Below are 22651 nucleotides of genomic sequence, written 5' to 3'. Positions count from 1 at the left end.
AAGTTACCATCTGAACTCGCCACTCCCCCTGCGCTTCAGTCCTGATCCAGCTCATCGCGTTACCTTACTTTTCATATTTACGCCCACAAACTGTGTGTTCGTGGATTTAATTTGAGGTACTGTGTTTATGTGAAGCCGTCACTACCCAGGGGATGTCAGGGCGCTGCACTGGTTAGCACTGATCACTTTACAGCCTTCCTTGGTGGTGTTTCCTCTCCACATGCTAAACTAGCAACATGATAACAAGCTCATAATCATCAGTTTTACAGGAGATAAAGGAGAAAGGTGACTGGTTTAAACTGGTGTACCGGTTCTACAGGTACGACAAAACCTGCCTATCTGAGTACACCCTGGACAGGTCATCGCAGGGCTAAAATATAGAGATAGACACCCGTTCCAACTCCCATTCACACCTTAAGCCACAAGTTCAGCTATTTGCCAATACATGTTTTTGGACTGTGGGAGGAAGAGGGAGTAGCAGGAGAGAACCATTCAGACAAGGGGGAAACATATGAAGGCACAGAAAAGGCCCTGGCTCCAGACGGACTTGAACCCAGCACCTTCCTACTGCTGCGAACTACTGCCCCCAATCAGACCATAAAATGAAAATGGAAAAGAGTTGAAAATGTGTAGGTTTATTCCACAGAGTTTACAAATATTGACAATGATTTGCAGCAAAACACCACCCTGGACCAACCGCTCTCTGCATTCTGAGCTTTAACCAAAGCTAAGGCCGTCACTGGGGTTGGGCCGTCATTATTAAATCAATTTCCGACCTGATGATCAGCTTTGGAAATATTTTTCAACCACGGCTCCACAATGCGTCATTTCTGTACGCTACTCCCAGCAGGAGCTGGAATACATCGTAATGTAGGGATTCTGTGCCCGGCATGCTCCCCCACCTCCTCCTTCCCTCCTCATGTTTCTGAGGTCAGTAAACAAGAAGTGTGCGTTTCCCTTTAAGGAGCCCCCACCGTGCGCACAACGGAGGGAGGAGAAGGAGGTCTGCGGAACAGCGGCTGAGGAGGGGAGAGAGAAAAAAAAATCCAACAGCGGACGGTTTCAAGTCCCCCCAGCAGAAACTGTGCCTGATTTGTGGCCAATGTTGGAGATGTAAAAAAAGAGAGAGAGAGGGAGGGAGAGGAGGGAGAGGGAGGGGAGGAGGAGGGGGGAGAAGAAGGAGGAGGAGAAGGGGGGAGGAAAAAACACTAAAGGGGTAGCTATGGAGATGGAGCGTTTTCCTGGCTGCTTTCTTTGACAGGTGTTGAGTGGGGCAAAAGTCTTAAAACAGAATCCAGCATGTACGCCAAAGGTAAAGGAGCCGTGGTCCCCTCCGACAGCCAAGCGAGAGAAAAGTAAGTGGATCGCGGCGCGAGCGCGCGTGTGAGAGTTTACCTGTTTATCGTGCGAGGTTGGGGGGGTGGGGAGACAGAGGAGGGGAGTCCAACTTTGTAAAAGTAGTCGGATTTGGAAGGAGCGCGGCTGGAGGAGAGAGCGCTCCTCCGGCCGCCGCCGAGGCGCGTCTGCGAAAGTTTGGATTTTTAAACCCCCCGCCTCACGTTCGCCTGTCCTCCCCGCGGAGCCTGTTCGCAGAGCAACAGTTTCATTTAGAGCAGCTCTGTGCAGCAGAACCGGAGCAAGGTCTGCTTTTGATCCCGCTCCCCCGCTGAAACGCGCCTCTGGATGGGCTCTCCGCGCCCGTCCCGGTTACGCACCGGGGCTGCTCGCTCGCCGCTTCTCAAACTTTTGGGACGTCGGGCGTCAGGGTTGAATGATTCGCCTTTTTCAAGCCGGTGGCTTCTTTTTTAGACGCGTCTTCTGGGCTCGAAGCCGGCGAAAATTTTGGCGGCTGGAGGAAAAGTTTTGTCCCGTCCAGCGGCCCCGCAGCGCCGGGAAACTTTTCAGCATCCACTCGAACATGACGCTCTCGTTCGTGCAGATGCAGACTTTCGGGATTCCTGATGGCTATTGTGTCCGCAAATGCTGTAAAATAAACCAACCAAACAAACAAACAACCCCCCTGTGATCCGATGCCGAATTTACCCCACCTCCCTGCCTTGTTTCACTCTCACCGTTTGTGTTTTCGTTTCTATACAACTTTGAAATGCTGGATTGGACGCCTCACCTCTCATGCCTGCTTCTTCTTTCCACGCTGCCCAGCAAGAGGAGGTGGGGTGGTGGTGGCGGTGGAGGAATCATTCAAAAAATTCATTTCATCCCAGCTCAGTGTTGTGTTTTATCATCATTAGCTATTTTTAAGCAAGGGACAGTCTGGAGTTACAGCAGGGAGGGGGTGGTGGGCTGGTGGTGGTGGTGGGGATCCCTGCTGTGCAATTGTTATCTGCAAACACAGTCAAGTGCTGAGAGGACCTTTGCATGTGAAAGCAGGCGCAGAATTCCTCTCATTCCCCCCCCCCCCCCCCCCATGTGTCACCGTCAGTGGATCGGGCTCAATTGGAAACGTGGCGCGATGACGCCAGCTCCATCCTGCAGCCGTGGTGCCACCAGCTCTCCGACTCTCCCCCCTCCGATTCTTGGAAAACGGCGCCGGCTCCGCGAGCGCCTGGGAGCGGTCCTTAAGAGAAAACAGTCCCATGTGGTTTTATGTGCAGCCCCGGCAGCGTGACCTTTGAACCCTCGCGCGATGATTTAATATTGCACATGAAGCATAAGCAGATGTGGGGCTGCTTTTGGAGCTGCTTGTGCTCGCCGGCTTATTCGGCGCGGTGAATTTGTGTTCTGGCTTGTGTTCCGCGTGTCCCTGGGAGCGAAATCAGTGCAGAGGCAGCGTGCGTTTCACACCACAGGAGCAGGATTAGTGTGTGAGACCGGGGCTTCTGCCTCCAGGTCGCTGCAACGTGCGCCATGTTTCTGTACGTCAGGGTCACCGCCATCGTCCCCAGCCCACTTTGGTGCAGCCGGACAGGGCTGCACAGCTTCAGCGCTTCACCTTCCCCCAGGACTGACCGTCACGTCACCCTTGATGAACACCCCCCCCCAAATGAGTGATATGGCCTGTGTGCGGGGGCTGAGATCAGTGGAGTCAGCTGTTTGAGCACGTGTGATCAGCAGTGATTGGATATTTACGGGTCCCTTCTCCCTTCCTGGACGGTTCCAGTGCTGAGAGCAGAGCTCAGGTTGTGACAGTGGGGGGGGGGGGGGCAGCAAACGTTTGTGCGTGTGGTGATTTTCCTGCATCACTGAGAGGAAACAGATGATACACGAGTGTGGGCAGGGCACGCGAGTTGCTACATGGAAGAAGTTGCAGCCATGAATATTGATGGATGAGTGTGCTTTTCATTTATAGGAGGCGCTGCAGAGGATTCTGGGATATGCTGGGTCATAATGTTTTCTTCCACCCTATGATGTGCCGTTGTTGTTAGGCTCGGCAGGTATTTGGGGGTAAATCTGATGGGATTGGCTTTGCCTTTTTATTTATTTAACACTAGCGTGCGCGGACAGTTGTGATGCGTTCAGGTGCATTTTAGCCTGGGACTGATTTTCGACCCAGCCCGGTGGCGTCCAGCCCGTCTGTGACCTGTAAACCCCCCCCCCCCCTCACACATATGGCCAATTAGTTCCGCAATCTGATCCTGTCTGTGAATACAAGTGCTGGGGTCAGAGACGTTACATCTAACCCTCCACAAGTGTGTGGAGCTAGCGCGGCGTTAGCGATGACGTTTTGACCTTTCTGTCCGATCCCAGGCTGTTTTTTCTGGCAGCGAGTGGATTAAAAATAGCATCACAAAGGAAAACACGTACAAAACTGGTCGTCTAAATGGACCAGCTATGCGATCTTTCAGTTTAAAGCAAGTTTATTCTATCTGGAGTCCGTAAAAGCTGGAGAACTGATAACTCACTTCCCCTAGATGAGCTTTTTAGGAACGAGGTAAAGTCCCGACTGTCCACTGAGAGGACGGGGACCAAAACATGAAGGTTCACGTCTTAACTGCAAACCTGGGAAATAAATCTATCAAGGAGCAAAACTGAGCAAAAGTGTCCCTGTCGCTTTCATCATCTAGTCTTTGGGTGGAAATATGGTCAAATTTACAAGCTCAAGTATGAACTGATGTGCGTGTGTGTGTGTGTGTGCGTGTGTGCGTGTGTGCGTGTGTGTGTGTGTGAGAGAGAGAGAAAGACATGTGTGGACAACATGCTTTAATTTCCTTTAAGGCTTGTGAAACCAGTCTTGTGAGTCCAAACAGTTTTTCCACAGATGCAAACATAACTCTGAGAGATGTAAATGCCGACATTTAACCTTTATGTGGACTCGTCCACGCCGCCCCGGAGAGGTGGCAGGGATCAGATGTGAGGGGGCAATGAAACAGTTTCCTTGACAAACCCGCTGATCCGAAAACGCTATTATTATTATTAATAATAATATATTATTTAGCAACTGCTTGTTCACATTTGATGCTTCGGAACGTTTTTTTTTCTAAAGGATTTGTTCCCTGAGCTGTTCCCTAATCACAGAGTTTGTTTACAGACTCTCCTTCCCTTCAGTTTGAAGTGTTGCTGGGTTTGTTTTGGAATCCAGCTTCAAGAACTTCGAGTTAATCAGTTTGTTTTGAACGGGAGGGATGGGGGGGGGGGTCTTTACATCCTCCACCCCTCCTCTGGCCCCGCCCACATATTTACATGCAGTCTAATGGGGATCCTTATGTCTGAATGCACGGTTTTGATTCTACACAGATGGCTCCGCCGTCTGCATCGGGGCCTTTTGAAAGGCGCATAAAGAGCCGCTCACTGACATCAGCGAAAACAGGCAGTAAGAGGAACCCAACCCCTGAATTACCCCCGGCCCCCTCCGGCTCGCCGTGCTCCCATTCACAACAGCCGATTAATGTCGCCGTTGCTCTGCGGCTTCTGTCGCATCTGCACAAATCTTCCCCCCCTGAAAAAGACGATAGTGGTGGCAACGTTGAGGCCCCCTGCCTCCGAGGCCGGCGTTCCCAACAAGCCGTTCCCCGGAACACTTTTAGGAGCGACGTCGCGGCGTTTCATCCCTGTCGGTGCGGAAGGAGAAAGAGCACAAAACTTCTGTCACTCCTCGTTATAAATCCGCCTGTCTGCTCCTCTGACCAGCGAAGTCAAGAATAAAGTTTCCCAGAGTCCAGCTCGGGGTGTGTGTGGGTGCGTGTGTGTGTGATCCCGGCTACCGTCACGTGTGCTCACATGCATATCGACTCTGATCTGCTGTGACAAAGGCGCTGCCATAACAAAGGCGGGCAGACGTAAACAGGCTGTGCAGGGGGAAAGGAGCTGCGGTGAAACAGCTTTACAGCCGCACAGATGTGTCGTATTGATCTCTCACTCACCTTCATGTGCTACGAGGCGCCGCTCATACCTGCTCGCCGCCACGGCCTCAGATCTGCACCGCCGTCACGTCTCTATGCAACAGTCGTGGGGGCAATAAGAGCTGTTTATACCCAGTTTTGTTCCGACGTGCCTCTGGAAGACTCTCCTCACAGCGGGGATGATGGATGCAGTTGCGGCTGGATCCTTCCCGCCTCACTCGCCTCACCTCGCGCCGCCTCCTGCTCTCGCTGCTGAATTATTGAAACAAGGACACGGAAGTTAATTTGCTAACTGTCAGTGCTTTGCTGCCTAAATGCGCTGCCCTCATCTCTGGAGGCCAGCAGAGGAGGGTTGAGAAGGTGGGACGGGGCAGCCTGGGGCAAAAATGTCAGGTGTGTTTGCCGCAGATGTGGCGGGAGGGGAGCGCTCCACGTGCAGACGCGGAGTGCTTGGAAGGTTGGGTTTCATGGAGAAAGGCATTATTGGTGTCGCTGCGGTGGAATTTCTAAAGGCCAGGTTGATATCATGAGGTCCGTGTTGTCAGATCAATACAGATGATTGATTATTGCTGCCTTCTGCAGGGGAGGAAGTGAAACAGGAGTGAAGTTGATTGTGGTTTGGCTCACCGGTGTCTCATCTTTTATTCCTGAGCAACACGTGTAACTGAAGCAGGAGCAAATTCAGCTTTAAGTCCTCCTAATATGAGTTGCCGCCCCCCCCCCCCCTTTCTTCCTCATCCACTGCCATCCTCGCCAGACCGCGCTGCTGCGGCTAGCCTGGAAATCTCCTCCCCGGATGAGTTACACTTAGCGCTTCTGACAGGGCAACAAAAGGTGCCCCCCTTCCCCCCTGGGGGCTGGACGGTTTTTAAATAATGCATTGGAGCCAGAGCAGGTGCCCACCGCCCGGGCACCACACCCCTCAGATCACACGCGGCCTTGCTATGTGGCCCGTCTTTCCTCGCCTTTACCTAAAGCTGGGAGACAGAACGCGTTCCTCGGATACTTGAAACCGCAGTTGTGTCGTCCTTTCTGCATGTGACACAATCTCTGCTCCTCAGCTCAGATAAGAAGGATCTAAAGTCATGTGACGAGTCCCTGAATCCCGGTTCACCGGGATGGTGGCTGATCCTCGTGACATCCGTTTGTGGTGTGGCTTTCCTCAACGGACATCAGAGTAGACAGGAAGTGAGGCAAAAGGCTTGGATGCAGCGAACATAATGGTTTTCTAAAGAAAAGCTCAGGCGCAGAATTAGATACAATATGGGTGCATCAGGCGAAAGGATGGAAATGTAAAAGGGGAGAATTCTAAACAGAAACACACCCTCGTGCAGAAATGTGGAACGGGAAACACCTGTACCACCACCTGTACGTCGGCAGTTTTACACATGATACCAGCCAGATTTAAGAAAACTAACAAAATCTTTGACCCAACATGAAATTCTATTCAATTTACCTTTATTTATATTGTGTGTTACATTCAAAAGCTCAGAGCCGGAGCCCTGACAAAGCTACGTGGATAAACTCCCTTTTAACAGGGGAAAACCTTGAGCAGGACCAAGCTCATATGGTGGGACCCTCCTGGTGATACAAGCAAAGACTTTGGTTATGCTGAGGATGTCATTAAGTGACTGGGGAGGTCAGAGTTCAGCACCTCAGTGGGCAACTGTGTGGTTTCCAAAGCTTGCAGAGAGCGCCCTTTTGCAGGCCCGCCGGCGGCGTTTTGTGCCGTTCTGCTGTGATCAGGTGATCCGGGCGGCAGCAGCAGCGGCGCTGACACAGGTGTATGGAGGCTTCTGACGTCTCTGCCGCAGCAGATTGACGGGACGGCTGTGACGTTGCGGAGGGTCTCTGAGAAGATAAAAAGGGAGGATGTTCAGGCGTAGCGTGAACCGCGTCTGCTCTGACCCGGCCGCATGCCAGCGGCATAAAAATAGTTGCCCAGAAAAGCCTGGCAGCTCGGCTTCAGTCAGACCTGGACGCAGCTGCATACAGATGCTGGCACCTTGTCGCTCTGCACTTAAATCCCAGAGTTTCCTCGCAGGACGTCCACAGATGATGAGGACAGATGATGACTCATGATGATTCTGCTGCAGAAGTCGTCCTTAAAGTGAGATCTGTGCGTCCAGATGTGACGCAGGGACGATACAGGAGAAGCACCCCCCCCCCCCCCCCCGATATCCTGGATTTCACATGGAAAATCCCAGACCACTTAAAAACGAGCGCGTTCCTCCAGAGTTGGACGTAATCGTCCGTCGTGTGATTCAAGGGTGACAGTTTGAAATGTGATTTGAGGCACCGGAGGGAAAAATCTAATTGGAGTCGCTTTTCAAACAACCTCCAAATACGATGTGAATCAAATTTGTGGCGAAAATGAGATTTTTTTATTTTATTTCTGTGCAGACATCTGTTTTGCTGACAGTCGGAACGAAGCCCAAAGACATAAGAACTGTGTGACCGTTTAAAAAAGAGCACGAGTTGAATCAAAAATCCTGATTATCCTTTAAAACAATAGAGGATAATGCATGAAAATGAGAACCTTTTTTAAAAAAAAATGTAAGGATGTTTTATTTATCAGAATTAATCTCCACATATAAACTAAATTTACTTCGCATTTGAGCTGTTAATATATGCCAAACTCTAGCGTGATGCTCAAAATAACACAAATTGTAAAGAAACAAGTGATGGTGGCACATCTACAGGTATTTACAGGTATATATGTGGCAGTACCGCGTTACTTAATCTCACACTTCATCTTTCTTAGCAAGAGCGACAGAACAATCGTTCACACTCAGGGAAAGTTTTTTGGACCAACAAATTTGCTCGCGCTGGGTGGGACAACCGTTTGACTTGATTCGATTGCTGCATCCACTGATTCTGGGACAGTTTGGCATAAATTCACGTGGACCTACCACGCACGGTTAGTCAGACTTGTCAGGACATCTTGTTGAGGATTATTTATGTATATTTAGTCGCTAATAGGATCAGCATGCAGATAACGTTCAGCCTGTGTGCCTCTTCATTTAAGACCTTTGTCTTTCATCATAAGCGGTTGATGACAAGATCTCCATGTTACAAAGAAGTTCTGTGCACGGCGCTTCGTGATGCACAGGTGTTTGACAGTCAGCAGCTGCTGCCGCGCATATGGTCGACTTCCAACTCCATGTTTGAACTGTGTGGCTGAACACGATTGAATGAGATGTCTCCTGTCTGCTGATTGTGTTTTGAACAGCCTATAATGGCTGATAAACCATATTTCAAGGCCATTGTGCACTGTAAACATTTTCTGACCTTTAGTCTGACGCATAAACATGGGCGTGCACCCGGAGCAGGTTGTCGACATCTGCGATGTTCTTATCTGTCCTGTCCGCGTGTCTCCGGGTGTGTGCACAGACGCTCTGTAGACCTCATGTGGCACATTCACCGTGCGCGCCCGTGCCGTTTATCGCCAAAGAAAAGCTTTTCTGAACACTGTGAACACAGTTTTGATGATTTGCATACAGAAAAGTGAGTCCCCCCCCCCCACCAAAGTCAGTGGCGTGGCTTTGATTGCCTCTTCTCGTGATTGCCGTAACTAAGAAAGTCGGAGAGTGAATAAGAAAGTCGGCCAACGCCACCGAACACGGCATGAATAAAAGATCGTTCTGTCACAATAAGTCAGATTCCATTTGGTGTGATTTGCCATTTGGAGTGAAACAGGACAGGAGGGAGTGGGAGCCTGTCCTATTGAAATAATCTTTCTTGAAAATAGCTGCACGTTTGAGAATGAAATGCAAAGTTATGAAGACGCCGCTGGTTTAATGTGGCCCTCAGCTCTGACCCCTGTCTCCTTGTCTCTTTGTCTCTGCAGGTTAGCTTTATATGTGTATGAGTATTTGCTGCATGTCGGCGCACAGAAATCAGCACAGACCTTCCTGTCAGAGGTAAGACGCTCTTCGCTCTTTGTGGCTTATAAATGCTGAACGTGCTTCTGTCTGGGACGACCATCAAAAAAGGCCTCAAAAAACTGATGATTCAACACTTTGGTTTAAATCATTCCCGGCCATCACCACAGTATATCTGAGAAGTTTGACATATTTGAGCATGTGTTGCTGGGAACGGACGATTTTTCCTTCAGCTTAGTTAATATTTCAAACCACTCAAACAGGTCTGTTTGACTGACTGGTCTTATTTAAAAGCCTGGACGTCTGGTTAAGTCTGTAATGTGTCGCGTCCATAGCGGATATCCCTCCCGCTAATGGTCTAGCGTGCGGAACGACCCCTCTACAACACCTTTCTTGCCCACGGCTTTATTCAGCTCCACTAACTCATGCCCCAGTCCCCCCGGAGAGGCCTCTGCTGGAGACGGGTCTCTGTCCTTCAACTTTAATTCTGACATACATCACGCAGGCATGAGGCGGTTTCTGCAGAGTTCAGCTGTAGTTCAGCTGCACCACCTCCACAAGCGCTGGCAGCAGGCTCAAAGACAGGAGAGTTTCAAGCATTCAATTCAGTTCTGTACTGTCAAAGTGAGGCTGGAGTTCAGGGACAGTTTGTCCAGCTCCTAGTTAGCTTAGTATAACATCTGGCAGCAGCATGACAGCTGTTATGCCCTGGACTTGATGTTAAGCATCTACCACCAGCCATTCTATGGCCCGTAGGCTCGAGCAAACATCTGTGCGTCTCTTGTGTCCAGCCTATGTCCAGCTTCTCTCAGGGCCCAGTGCTGCCACCCATGGTTTCCTGTGGTACTGCAGAGTTTGTAGTCGTTGCAGAGACGTGAATTTATCAGCCTCAGTCAGACAGATCTCCGCAGCCTCTGCTTGTGGTGTGCAGACGGGCGGACAGAAGGGCAGGCGGGGCCGCCGGAGGCTGACCCAGCTGCCAACAACCACCAGCGGACGTCTAAAATATGACACAAAGTTGAGGGAGCAGCAGGGAGAGATTAAGCGGCCACGCTGCGCCAAGAATCGCTGGTTTTCAGAACAACAGTGGCTGAATCCTCCCAGACTTTGAGCTTTATTGGTGAGTCGCTGGAGGAAGAGGTGAAATTCTGGGTCTCCGGCAACCAGAAGCCGACATATAGATCCGCACCCCAACACGCCCTGGGACAAGAATTAAACCAACGTGTACACAGACGGGGATTAAAACAGCCAACACTCATGTCCATGAGGCAAGCACGCTAACAACGCTAAATCAATTTGATGCCAGTTGTCTCAGTTGTGCCTGCAACAGTATGTTGCCAAATGATTTAGCTTATTCCAACAAGAGCGTTGTTTGTATTTAGCAAGAGTCGGCGTGTCTGGATCGCACGTACATATCTGAGCAGCATCGTGACCTTTCACATCTCCTGTGAATGTTGCTGCGGTAGTTTGAGAGCAACTCGTGAGTCCTTATGATGCGTATCGATCTGCTCCGCTAAGTGTTTAATTGTGTTAGTCCTCATCCAGGGTCGTCCACAGGCTTTAATACGGGTAAAAAACAGAGCTGCATTCTTTTTTCCCAGTCACAATTCTGTTCTATTTTGTGCTTTAGCTGAGCTGTAAATCCTCTTTCTCCTCTGTTCCTCCAGTTTTCTTTCTTGTTTTTCTTGTTTCGAATTGAAAGACACCAGCAAATGTCCATTTCAACATGCGTGTCCCATTATAGAAAGACTGCTGCTAATACTGTAATCAAAAACGACTAGAAAAAAAAGAACATTTCTAGAGGGTTATGGTCTCCTCATCGATTTTTTTCTATTTGTGTAAACCCTAAAGGGGCTATTTTAAAATTCATATTTCATTGGAAAATTTAAAAAACAGCTCAACTTGCACAGATTTACCGTTAAAGTCTGATTGTAGTTTAGTTGTGACCGAGGCTAAACGAGGGGTTTAAGGATCCTGTCAGATTACTGCAGACATTTGGGGGGACGTTTTATACCAGCGCGCACAGCCGGAGAACAAGTGAGCGCGCGTGCACACACACACACACACACACACACACACACGCACACACACACACACACACACACACACACACACACACACACACACACACCTTGTGGTTGGCTGCTTGGTGCCGTTTAATGAGAGCCATTTCACCTGGATTTTCCTGCCTCAATTAGCTTCTGTTCTTCAATGAGAACCACACACACACACACACACACACACACAGACAGACAGACAGACACATAGGGTACCATCCTGTGAGGACTTAGCTCCTCTGCTCTCAGCAGCGTTAAATCAAAAGGCCCCGCCCACACGCGGCTCATCACATCACGATAAACAACTCTGGGGAAATCTGGGGAAAATGCAGATATATAGTAAAAAATGAAATCTCCAAACACGCCGCTGCCTCCCAGACTATAAGTTGTGTAGGGTGAGGATGCGGGTCTTCTGCCGGTCTAAGCGAGGCCAGTGGAGAGGCAGAACGCGTTCTGGGATCCACAAACCCCTCCCTGTGTGGCGGCTGGCCTGGTCTTCCTGCTCTGTCCAGCTGAACTCAGAACTTAATGCTCAATGTTTACGTTATGCTTAAGACTTTGTCTAATTTTTTCCACACCCCCCCCCACAGATCCGATGGGAGAAGAACATAACGCTGGGGGAACCTCCAGGATTTCTACATTCATGGTGGTGGTATGTACACATCATTGTTTTCCCCCCACACACGCTCTGTTCATATATGTTTTCATCAGCTCACATGCACGCCGACAGTCTGGAAGAATGTGCGGGGGGGGGGGACAGTAATTGCAGGGAGCGCCCTGTGGGTCTTTAAGTAGTGTAGTTCTGGGCACCTCTGATTGACAAGCGATCTAACTCGCACCGTGATTTACGTTCACGTTTGCAACGCCGGCGTCCTTTAGCTTGAGTGGGAGAGAGCGCGCACGCTCTGTGGGATGTGAACAGGAAGTATAATGTTGCCGCGGTTCTCTGAGGGATGGTGTGGGTTACACACGGAGCAGCCGGTCGGCAGCTTTGACTGACAGCGTGAAAAAGTTTGTAGAAAATACCAGGTTTGGGAGTCGTTCCAGGCACATTTTCCTTGTTTTGCTCGGACCGTTGGGGAAATCCAGCCGCCGTGGGCTCGTGTTTGCAGCGCTGCGACTGCCTTTGTTGCCCCTTTAATCTCCTCATCGGTAGAGACAACAGCGCTAACCTTCACCTGTCATTTAAAGTTACCACTCTTACCTGAGTGATGCAGTCATTTACTGCACCAAGTGGACAAAAAGGGATTAACGGGGGACATTAGGCTCGCTCTGTGTCCTGTCTGTGATACCTCTACGTTGTACACCAACAATCAGGGACCTTCTGACGTAGCAGCGATGCTAACTGGACTGTTCACAGTAAAAGAGCGACTGACATCTGTTTGTGTGCATGCCTCTGAGGTGGATTTCAGTCTGGGACAGAAGGGACCTGATTGTCACTGATGTGTCCCTGTCAGTGATCTATAACATGTCTTTTTGTCCCTGCTGAAGAGTGGACGCCGTTTTTGACGTAGGAGCTGATTCAGCTTTGATTGAAGCTGTCAAAGCCTCCAAACTTTCTGGAAAATGGGGAGCATGTGGCCATGGGGAAGGGGGGGGGGGCTCTAAATGAAAATGCTGAACCCTCGGGAGAAACGAGAGGTGCGACAGGGCGCGCTTTGTTTGTCGTCCACGCTCGTCCTCAGAGTTCCCCCCCGGCCCCGGCCGACCCTGCGTATTAAACCCTGGTCGCCGCTTGATTCATTCCTCCTGTCTGGGCCCAGTGTGTGTCGTAATCGTGCGGCCCGTTGGCACAGTTCATAACGGAGCCCAAAGAGTCGGACTTTTCTCACAGTGACGCCTCTGGACTGGACGGGCAGCAGCACCACCGACACAATGACTTACACCAACACACGGCAGCGCTCAAGTTTGCTTTCACCTCTGCCCAAACCAATAAGAGGGCTCAAGGGGAGAACTGTGTGTGTGTGTGTGTGTGTGTGTGTGAGTGAGAGAGAGAGAGAGAGAGGAGAGAGAGAGGAGAGAGAGAGAGAGGAGGAGGTGATGATTAGCCCGGATGAGCGGGGCAAGCCTCCAGCCCTGTATGACCTAGCTAAGGGGCATTTGTCTGGGCCAGGCAGCACGTGGACACCGAGACTCTCTGGGGGTGGGGTGGGTCCGGGGGTTCGACTGCAGGGGGGTGGGTGGGTCTCCTCTGTCCATCCCTGCGCCACCCAGCAACCCCCCCCCCCCCAACCTCCAGCTTCCCTCAAAACAAAAGCTCCAGATGGTAGGAAAGCCACCAGTCTCCCTCATCCCTCACCCTTCGCTCCCCCTCCCTCAACCTTTGTCTGGAGGCCTGTCCCTTTGTTTGCGGAAGAGAGACCCCCGAACGGATTAACTCTTTGCATTCCAACCTCTTTGTGTTAAACAGCCAAATCTAAGACCCTGACCCTGCAGCCCCCCCCCTTCCCCCCGCCATCCTCTCCTCAGCACCTCACGGTGGTTTTCTCTGCCTCTGACGCCACCGCCGTGGCTGGACCATGTCGGGGGAGGAAGGGGGACGCTGTTGGCGGGGGTCATTCATCCACATCTGTTGTTGTGGGTGGGAGGATAAAGAAAAGGCTCAGCGAAGGTGCAGGTGTTGATTGTGTCATTAGCTCCCTCACTGTTTGCTGCTGCTAGTCGTCTCCTCCTTATCTCAAAATCGATCGCTTTTACCAGTTTTCACGGGATGGCCACTGATTCCACACAACACTCACACACACACACACACACACACACACACACACACACACACACACACACACACACACACACACACACACACACACACACAGTGTTAACACTACAGACTGTAGAGGATCACTCTGTGGTCGTCTGGAGCTGAAATTCTTGTTTGTGAGGGGCAGTGAAGGCAGCAAGTGTTCAGCCATCTTCTACCCCCCTCCCTTCCCACAGTCTGTCTGGACTCTTTATAAACAGACCTATCACACAGTCTTCTGTGTCCCTGTGCCATCCCAGCTTTACCCCAAACTCTTCATTTTTCCTTAAATCCAGCAGCACCAGCTAATTCCTAGCGGCGGCTCTGCTGTGTCACCGAGCGGGAGCGTGTGCACCAACAGCACCGCCAGCAGCACCCACACAACTTTATTTATTGCTTCCGCATGTCTCCTTCTCACGACGGCGGCTGTGATTATCGGCCACGGTCCAAACGCGGCGGCTCGATGCACGCGCGGCGGTGCTCGGACCGGGGTTGAGGTAATAAAGGCGGCCGCAGGGTTTGTTCCTGTCCCGTTAAGAAGGGCCTGTTCTGATAAGAGCAGTGCGTCGCCCCTGCGTGGCTCTATTTTCCCGCCTGCTTATTGCCATCTGTCTCCATCTCTGTCTCCGTTTCTGTGTGCCTTCTCCTGACCGACTGGTTAAACACGCGATTATCATGTAGGCCGACTGTGCGTCTTTGTTTACCCTCCTTATTATAGCGAGGAGCCACATCGTAACCATCAGCTTTGTCCGACCACAGTTAATTGAAAATAATTATCAGGATGGCATTTCATTTTAGCAATTGTCTCCTTCTGGACGGCTGGTTGGCGTCCCCTCCTCCTGCTCTCCTGGATCCAAAGTGCAAGACATTCCTTTTTTTCAGGCCTTATTTTATTTTTATTTTTTCCAGTGTTTTCGTGACCCTCGGCTTGAAGTGGAGTCCCTGCGCCGACTCTTGGAAGACTTGTGCTGTTGCTCCCCATTACGCCATAAAGAGCTTCCCATGATGAGATGATTAGATTGAAATGATTAGATAATTGGATAGAAAATGTTCCAGCACAAGGGTGTGCGGCGTACAAGATTTCGCGCAGAATGCTGGTGCTAATTAACTGCAAATGTTGACTTCCCAGATCATTTATAAAGATTAGTGTCTCTGAAAAGGAAGCGACAACAACTACGAGTCGGGCTTCCTCCGTTAAATGTGGGCGAGAGCCGAGACGCGTCCCACCAGCCCCGCAGACGGAGACTTGTAGCTTTCTACCTTAGCAATAATAGGATTAGCGCGGCGTTGGAGATCTTCTGATGCATTCCGCCTGTGTCTTCCCTCTAACGTGGAGGAGCGTCTCCTATAGCAACCAGTGGCGGATGTCTCGGGTTCTGTGTCGGGTCTCGCCTCGCAGCGATCTGCCTTCAGATTATGCAGAATGAGATTCCTCCGCCCGACTCGGATCGATGGCGCTCGGCCGTTCCCTCCGCCCGTACCCGCCGGCTTCTCTCATTTTCCCAAAGACCTGATTGGATTTGGTCGCGTCCCTTTTCCGTCCCTGACAGAAGCGATGTCTGAAACACCCAAACGACACATACGATGATGCGCCTCTCCACAGCCGGTTTGGTTTAAACGTGCGGCGGGGCACCTGTTGCCCCCCCCCCCCCCCCCCCCCCCCCCGATGACCTCAGATTTAGGAGAGAATAATGAGAGGCAGGTCTGAGATCAGCCGTGTTGTAAAAGCAGAAGCCACGGGAGTCAAACGTCTTGTTCAATGAAAAATGACAACATGTGACAGGGTGCTGGTGAGCGATTCTCCGAATGTTCTGGATGATCAGCTTATATTTTCTGCTCCATTTCGCAGTCTGTCACATCAGGCGTCATGGCTGCTCCCCACATCAGCGGCGCTGAATTTAAGCCCCCGCACCATCCAACGTTCGGTGCTTCGCTTCATTCCCGGGTGGTAATTAAGGGTCCATTTGGAGTGGGACCTGTGCAGCCTGGGGTTGGTCTAATGAACTCATACGAGTGGGGTTGATTGAGCGACATAATCTCAGCCGATCGGCGGGTCGTTCCCAGGTCAGGGCGGCCTGAGCGGTGACCTGTCCTCCTCCGGAGTTCACGTATGGATCTGCTTCGTTAAGTCGTGCGCAGCCTTCCATCGTGCGCGCCTCGTGACCAAACCAGCGTGGTATCGGGGTGTCTGACTGCTGTCTCGTCCTGTGTGCAGTGTATTCTGGGACCTGTACTGCGCCGCTCCGGACCGGAGGGAGACATGTGAACATTCCAGCGAGGCCAAGGCGTTCCATGACTACGTAAGTGAACCAGTTATTTATGTGTTGATGTGCATGTTGGCTGTCAGGGGCGTGTGTGCCTGTGTCGTAACGCTGCTGGTTCTACCCCCGTGTATCTGCCAAAGCCCTCAAGAACAGTTACACTTCCCGGGAACGTCAGACGTGGGAGTCTAATGGCGAGCCTTCGCGCCGCCGCTACTCATGCTTGCCGTTGATTAGGTATCAGTTTTCTAACATCTGCCTCAGCGCTCTGACAATCGCAGCTCATCTGCTGGCTGCACTTCCTCGAATGCCGGGGTCAAAGGGCACGGCACTGCCCGGCTCTTTATTGGTGGACCGGAGGCTCGGGTAAAGGTCACAGAGCATAAAGCAGCTGGCCGGGCGCACTAGCGCATTAGCGCGCGTTCACAGGCGGCGCAGGGGACGCATTTAGAGCCGCGCAGGCTCCCGGTTGTTGTGGCTGCAGGCGATGATCGGGGCGAGGAAAAGGTCGGTGACCGCGCCCTCCAACCCCCCCCCCCCCACCGTCCCCGTCCATCAGCAGCCTGCAGCACCTCACCTGCCTTTGTTTTTGAAGAGCGGCTTCAGTCGCTCGCCGCAGACGTCTCCCAGTCAGGACGGCACGAGGACGTTGACCGCGGGACAGCCGGTCCCAGCTGAGGGCCGGAGACTTATTCTGGGCTGGTGTCGCCCGTTCAGCTCGGTCGTGCGGTTTGGTGGTTAAAGTGCGAGCTCTCGCCCTGAACCGATTACCTTTGTTGTGTGTGTGTGTGTGTGTGTGTGTGCGTGTGTGCGTGTCCGTCTGCCGTTGTGTGTGCACATTAGACCACCATAAGATTAATTACATGGTTAATTAAACCTAGTAGTTAATTAAATCTGACAACTGTGTCTAATTAATCTAAATGCAATATAATTTCCTACACCTTTCTCCAGAGGTAGAGCAGCTGGATGCCTGCGCGTCAGCTCTTTAGGAGCGTCGACACCCCCGGTCAGCGCGTGCACGTCACAGCGTTCAGGCTAAAGCGGCTGCAGATTTGGTTTTCGATGAAGCGACTGGAGCCGCGAAGAGGTCGCGCGAGCTCTTATCCGTTCTCTTTTTTGATGCGGAAATGCGTTTTTAGCTCAGGGATTCAGACGGCGTTGTTTGACCTTTGACCCGGCTCAAATCGAGGAGGTCGGCTCGGCGTCTGGTCGATTTTTAGCAGCGCGTTTGGCGAGAAACAACTCGTTTCTCGTTTCATTCACGCGGCCCGGAGACATTCTATCCGTCCTTCAGCTCCTTGGATGGAAATTTAAATCGGTTGGCTTTTTTTGTGGCTCACACGTATCAGCAGAATCACTCGGATCAGGTTTAGGATGAAGGAAGTGACCGCCAGCTGTCGGACGTGACGACACCGTGGATCTGACACCACCGCGTGTGAGCTTATGTTCCGCTGCAACTGTTGCCGTGCGTGTCCCCCGGTGTGTGACAGAGGGAGGCAGGGAGAGTGTGAATCCCCTGGGTGATGAAGGGTCTGTCTGCCTCTGATTAACTCTGGCTCCTTGGTCCCCACAGACCAACAGCCTGATCAAGGCTCCATCATGGCCCCTTGCTGATAACAGCTCCCTCATTCCCCCTGGATCCCAGAGAGAAAAACAACACAGCCCCCAGGAGTGTCTCACACACACACACACACATGCACGAGCACACACACACACACCTGTGTTGTTGGGTTGAAATATTGAAAGAAGCTGTGCAAATAAACGTTTCTTTCAAATGCATGTTTGAGAAATTAGTTGCAAATTTGGGTCAATTGTCAGCAAATAACAAGCAGAAAAATTCCAACGTCTATAAAGGCTCTAAAATTGTCCTTTTTTTCCCCCACATGGGCAGCTTGATTATTAGCGGTTGCCAGGCAACGCTGAGCCAGAGCAGAGTCTTAGTTACAGATTTGGTTTGGGTTCGGATCAGTTTGGCCCAATTTGGTCCAATTTGAAGGCTCCCCTCGCCCAGCTCCGGCCCGCATCGCCAACAGTGTTGGAGACATTGTGGACTCTCCAGTTTGGGGAAGATAATGGAAAAGAACGTGCTAATCCCCAGATCTGGGGAGTGGTTGACAGCTAATCCAGGGGAATGTGGCTGGATTGGAGCCTTTGGCCTCGCTCCCAGAATTGGCGGCCTCTGACTAGCTGGATTGCTGGTTGGCATCACCCCTGGATAGTGTTTTTTTTTTTGTTGTTGTGGTGCTTCAGCTTAGGCGTCCGCGCACTCACACATGCCAGCGGCGCACTTTCACTCGTGCAAACGGGAGCGTCAGACGCGTCTCTATCACAGGGAGCTGGAGCAGAACCGAAGCTTTGTTCCCCGCTAAAGTCATTTCAAATGATCCCTCTTGTCGTCTTAATTGTTGAAGTGGCGTCTGCTCATAATCGTGTTTATTTCCTGACAGGCAGCCGCCGACAGCCTTACCGTCCACTTTTCTGCTGGAATTTGGATGAAGCTCAAACAGGCACTTTGTTGTGGAAACGCGTTTGATTACGAGAACACGACATCTCTCAGTAACTCTGCGCGGATGATTAAAGGATATATAGATGAGCGCTGGCACTTCTCCCTCACTGGAAAGGAAACATAGGAAGTCCTGCGGGCGGTACAGTTAGCCTCGTTGTTGCAGCCTTCTTGCTTCGCCCCGGCCAGAGGTCGCGACCTCGGGCATCTGCGATCCGTGTCAGCTTGGGCTCCCGGCCTGGGGGGGTGCCAGTGATTTAGCGCGAGTGCGTCACTCACATCACTTGTGCAACTCGCGGTGTAATGAGGGGAACCGACGACAGCTGAGTCTGATCAACTTCTGGGGCGATGAGTCCTTGGATTTGACGTTTGCAGATTTTCTGGTTAGCTAAAGTCAGCAGGAAGAGCCGCTAGCAACCGCAGTCGGTGTGCGTTTCCATGCGGGTGGATGGTGGCGCGCTGTTGGCTGTTGCCGGGGGATCCTTGGAGAGGGTTAAACATCTGCCAGGCCGGTCGGCTGTAACAGGTGGCTCAGGAGGAGGAGCCGCTCTCTGCAAACAGCCGTTGATGGCCGGGCCTTTGTCTGGAGCCTGCCTGTCGTTTCCTGTGTGTTTTCTGCCTCCACATCTCTCTCAGGTCACCAGGTGCTCGCTAATTCTCATCCACCAACACCCTTCGCTCCCCCTTTGCCTTTTCTTTTTTTTCTCCATTTTGGCGCCAGAATTCACCCGTCCAGCGCCGGCGATTTTCCTCCCTCTTTAGTTCCTTTTTCCCCCCGTCCTCTCTGTGCCTGCACTCGTTCCTATTCCTCCCCCATCTCTCCCCTCAGAGGAGATTGATTGGGTAATCTGGCCGGTTGCCAGCAGTGCCCACTCTCCCTCTCCCGCTCAGGGGAAGGCGGGAAGGGGGGCGGGGGGGGGGGGCAGCATTATAACACACAGGGATACTAATGTCTTTAATATAGGCGGAATAAGTACGGATGGAGGGATTGTCTTCTGGCTGGTGTGGGGTTAAATTTAGCCTGAACACGTGTAGCATTCCACCACATTGTGTCTCCATTTCCATCGTTCCTCCTTTACCCTCTTTACCTCCACCGATTTTGCACCTGTGCCTTTTTCTTTTATGTGGAACACGTAAATAACATGGAGTGCAGACTGGCGCTGAGCGAGGGGGACGCCGTCTTTGTGTGTCGTTATTTACCTCCGTTAGCGTGTGAACAAAAAAGGGCCAGTTGGCTCCTCGGTCTGTGTATACCTCTCCTGATCCGAGGGAGGCTACAAAGACCGAAAGTGCTGCCCTCAAGCTGTGTGTGTGTTCCGCTGGAGGTCTGGAAGCGACAGAAGCAGATGATCAAATATTGTTTATGATTCGCTCCCTCGCAGGTTCATTCCAGGCAGGCTTTAAAAATGTGGCGCGCTTTAGCGTTTGATCTCGACGCTGCGAGCTCCGAATCCCCGGATCTGTTTTTGACAAGAGACAGACATGAAGAAAGACATGGAGAGACAACAAGCCAAGGACAGGGACGGGAAGATGGGTGACAGGGGAAAGGAGGAGAGATGTATCGGCGTGCAGGGGGAAAAAAGAGACGTCTGAAGACACTGGGAGCTCTTAGAAGCCAGCGCTTTTCAGAGTTTATCCAAGTTTTGGCGCTAGCTGTGTGTTTTGCTAGCCAGAACAGCAGAAAACATTATAAATCTGTTCAAATAAACTTGTAAAAACCAAACACAGGGATATTTACTTTTCTACCACCCAACCAAAAGCGCTGATTTTTTTTCCTGTGCTTGCACCCTAAAGTCCAGGGAAGAGTTTGTAAAACATGAGCAGAATAATCCAATAGCTGGAATTAATCAGGTCATTATAATCATTGGATCTGAGGCATTTATATGAACTTCAGAAGTTTGATGATTGAAAAACGCTGGTTGACCTCTTGAGCTGACTCAAACCTCCTGCAATTTCCAAAATATCTGCGCCTGTCTTGTTGAACTTGATGATGCCAACTGTCTTAGCTTTAGCTGTGCTAATACGGGAGCTAATTGACCTGCGTATTACACGCTGATTTTAACCTACTCTGGGGTTTTGTAGTTTGTTTTGGCCTTTATGAAGTGAATCAGAATAAAGAGTGTAAAGACTGAATATTGGAGGAAATCCAAGTGTGTGAAGCTGATCACATGTTGACACGATGAGTTAACTAATATGAACTTCAGGAAACATTTCTGTGTTTGTGTGTTTACCAGTTCTTTCTTGGTGACCACCGCTAACCTTACGGACACTTTATGGAGGTGTGCTGGTATCGTTAGCTTTGCTGCCCTCATACACACTGACTGACCCCATCGTCCAACTGTGTGCAGGTTTTGTCTGTTGTGAAGAACAACTGAGCCTGAATCAGCAGGAAAACCAGAGATACAAGCAGATATTTCAGCTGCAGATTGCAGCAAAAATGGGCGAATGGCCACTCAGAAATGTTTGTGGGGGGGGGGGGGGGGGGGGGTCCTGAAAAATCCTCCCTGTCTAAATTTAGAAAAGACAGAGTTCCTCCAAAGGTTCCTGTTACCTGGTGAAAGGATCCATAGCAGTTATTGCTGCAAAAAACACATATTTTCACAATTTACCATCTTCATTTCCCGTTTTCTTGAAAGAACGCATGTTTCCTGCTTCTCAGAGCCGCTCACCATCCCTCCCCCTCAGCAGGTCCAGAGCATTTGCTCTGGCCGTGGAACCCGGCTGGGCTGCAGTACAGTCCTCCCCTGCTGGTGAACTCACAACATCGTGGAGCAGGTTCCGTCTTTTGTGCCAAGTCCTTAAATTAACTCGCCCTGGAGTTGCTGCGGTGGACATAATGTGAGACGAGTTACGAGGATTTCAATTCTCGATTGTTGCCTCTTTTTTTTTGGGAGGTGTGAGGGGAGGATTTGCGAGCTCTTTGAGATGTTTTAATGAAATGGGCGTTGATGAAAGCTCTGCACGTCATTCATCAGGTTTGTGTTGGGTAAAAGGTCATCAGGGACTGAAGTCCTCTGATAATCCCAGCGATAGCAGGTAGATCGGTGCCGCCGCCGTCAGCGCTGTTGGTTTTGTCACGGTTGGCTTCAGACCCGGAGACGTTCCGCCTGACTGAAAGTGAGCAGTTTCCCCGCTGCTGGGACCACGCTCCATCCATCCTCTCACATCCAGCACTTACGGAGCCTTGACGGCTCCTCCAACGCTCCATCTCGCTCCTGCAGCTCAGGCGGCCGTTTCCTGATGCAGCCAGTTCGCCCACAAACACAACAGACCTGGATGGCTTTGGAAATGAAATAAATCATGTTCTCATTAATAATTAAGTAACTTCATTTCCTTCTGGATATGAGAACTCCTTCCTCTCCCCGCGTCGCTCCTTTGAAGACAATAACAACCATATTTTCCAGGCCTCATCCTCCCATCTTTAACTGCTTTTCCTTCTCAGTTACACACTTTGTCCTGCACCCATGTGTGTGTGTGTGCGCATGTGTGTGTGTGTGTGTGTGTGTGTGTGTGCTGTCTGCTGCACAGCACTGCCAGTCTCAAATACCAGCTGGTCACCAGAACTGGCAAACCAAAATAAACTGGCCTCTCTATCACCCGAGGACGGGCACGTGTGTGAATAACGCTGGCGTGTGCACGGGCTGGCGCGCGCACGGGCTCGCGCACGCACGCACGGCGGCGATGGGACAGTCCGCTTATTAAGTTTCAATGAAGAGAGTGGCGAAGCAAAGAGAGTCTCACCTCGGACGAATGCCGAACGTCTCAGCTTGGCCTCCCTGTCAGGATTAAAGACTAAAACAATTACAAATCCGTATTTGCAATTCAGATTCCCTTAAATGCCGACTTAATCCCCATTTTCCAAAAGCAGCCGTACTGAAAGGCAGAATAAATGTGAGCAGGAGAGCCGGC

At 51.1% G+C, this 22651-nt stretch overlaps 1 protein-coding gene across 6 annotated transcripts in view; it reads left to right on the top strand.

Moving 5' to 3' along the window:
* Positions 1-1170: 1170 nt before the first annotated feature.
* The window catches only part of ssbp4 (single stranded DNA binding protein 4), a 54744-nt gene continuing 33263 nt past the window's right edge, over positions 1171-22651 (top strand). For 4 of the 6 annotated variants that reach the window (XM_029828275.1, XM_011614644.2, XM_029828274.1 and 1 more), the window contains exons 1-4: positions 1171-1355; positions 9148-9220; positions 11829-11890; positions 16194-16278. In XM_029828275.1, the coding sequence (XP_029684135.1) occupies positions 1300-1355; positions 9148-9220; positions 11829-11890; positions 16194-16278 (276 nt within the window). In that variant the 5' untranslated portion in view covers positions 1171-1299. Of the gene's footprint in view, positions 1356-9147; positions 9221-11828; positions 11891-16193; positions 16279-22651 lie in introns of those variants that run through there. The other 2 variants (XM_003973986.3, XM_029828277.1) reach the window with 2 other exon arrangements.

This window comes from Takifugu rubripes, chromosome 20 (assembly GCF_901000725.2).
Source record: "Takifugu rubripes chromosome 20, fTakRub1.2, whole genome shotgun sequence".
NCBI classification, from domain to species: Eukaryota; Metazoa; Chordata; class Actinopteri; order Tetraodontiformes; family Tetraodontidae; genus Takifugu; species Takifugu rubripes.
Note: the sequence above shows the minus strand (reverse complement) of the source record. Positions and strands in the feature narration are given on the sequence as shown.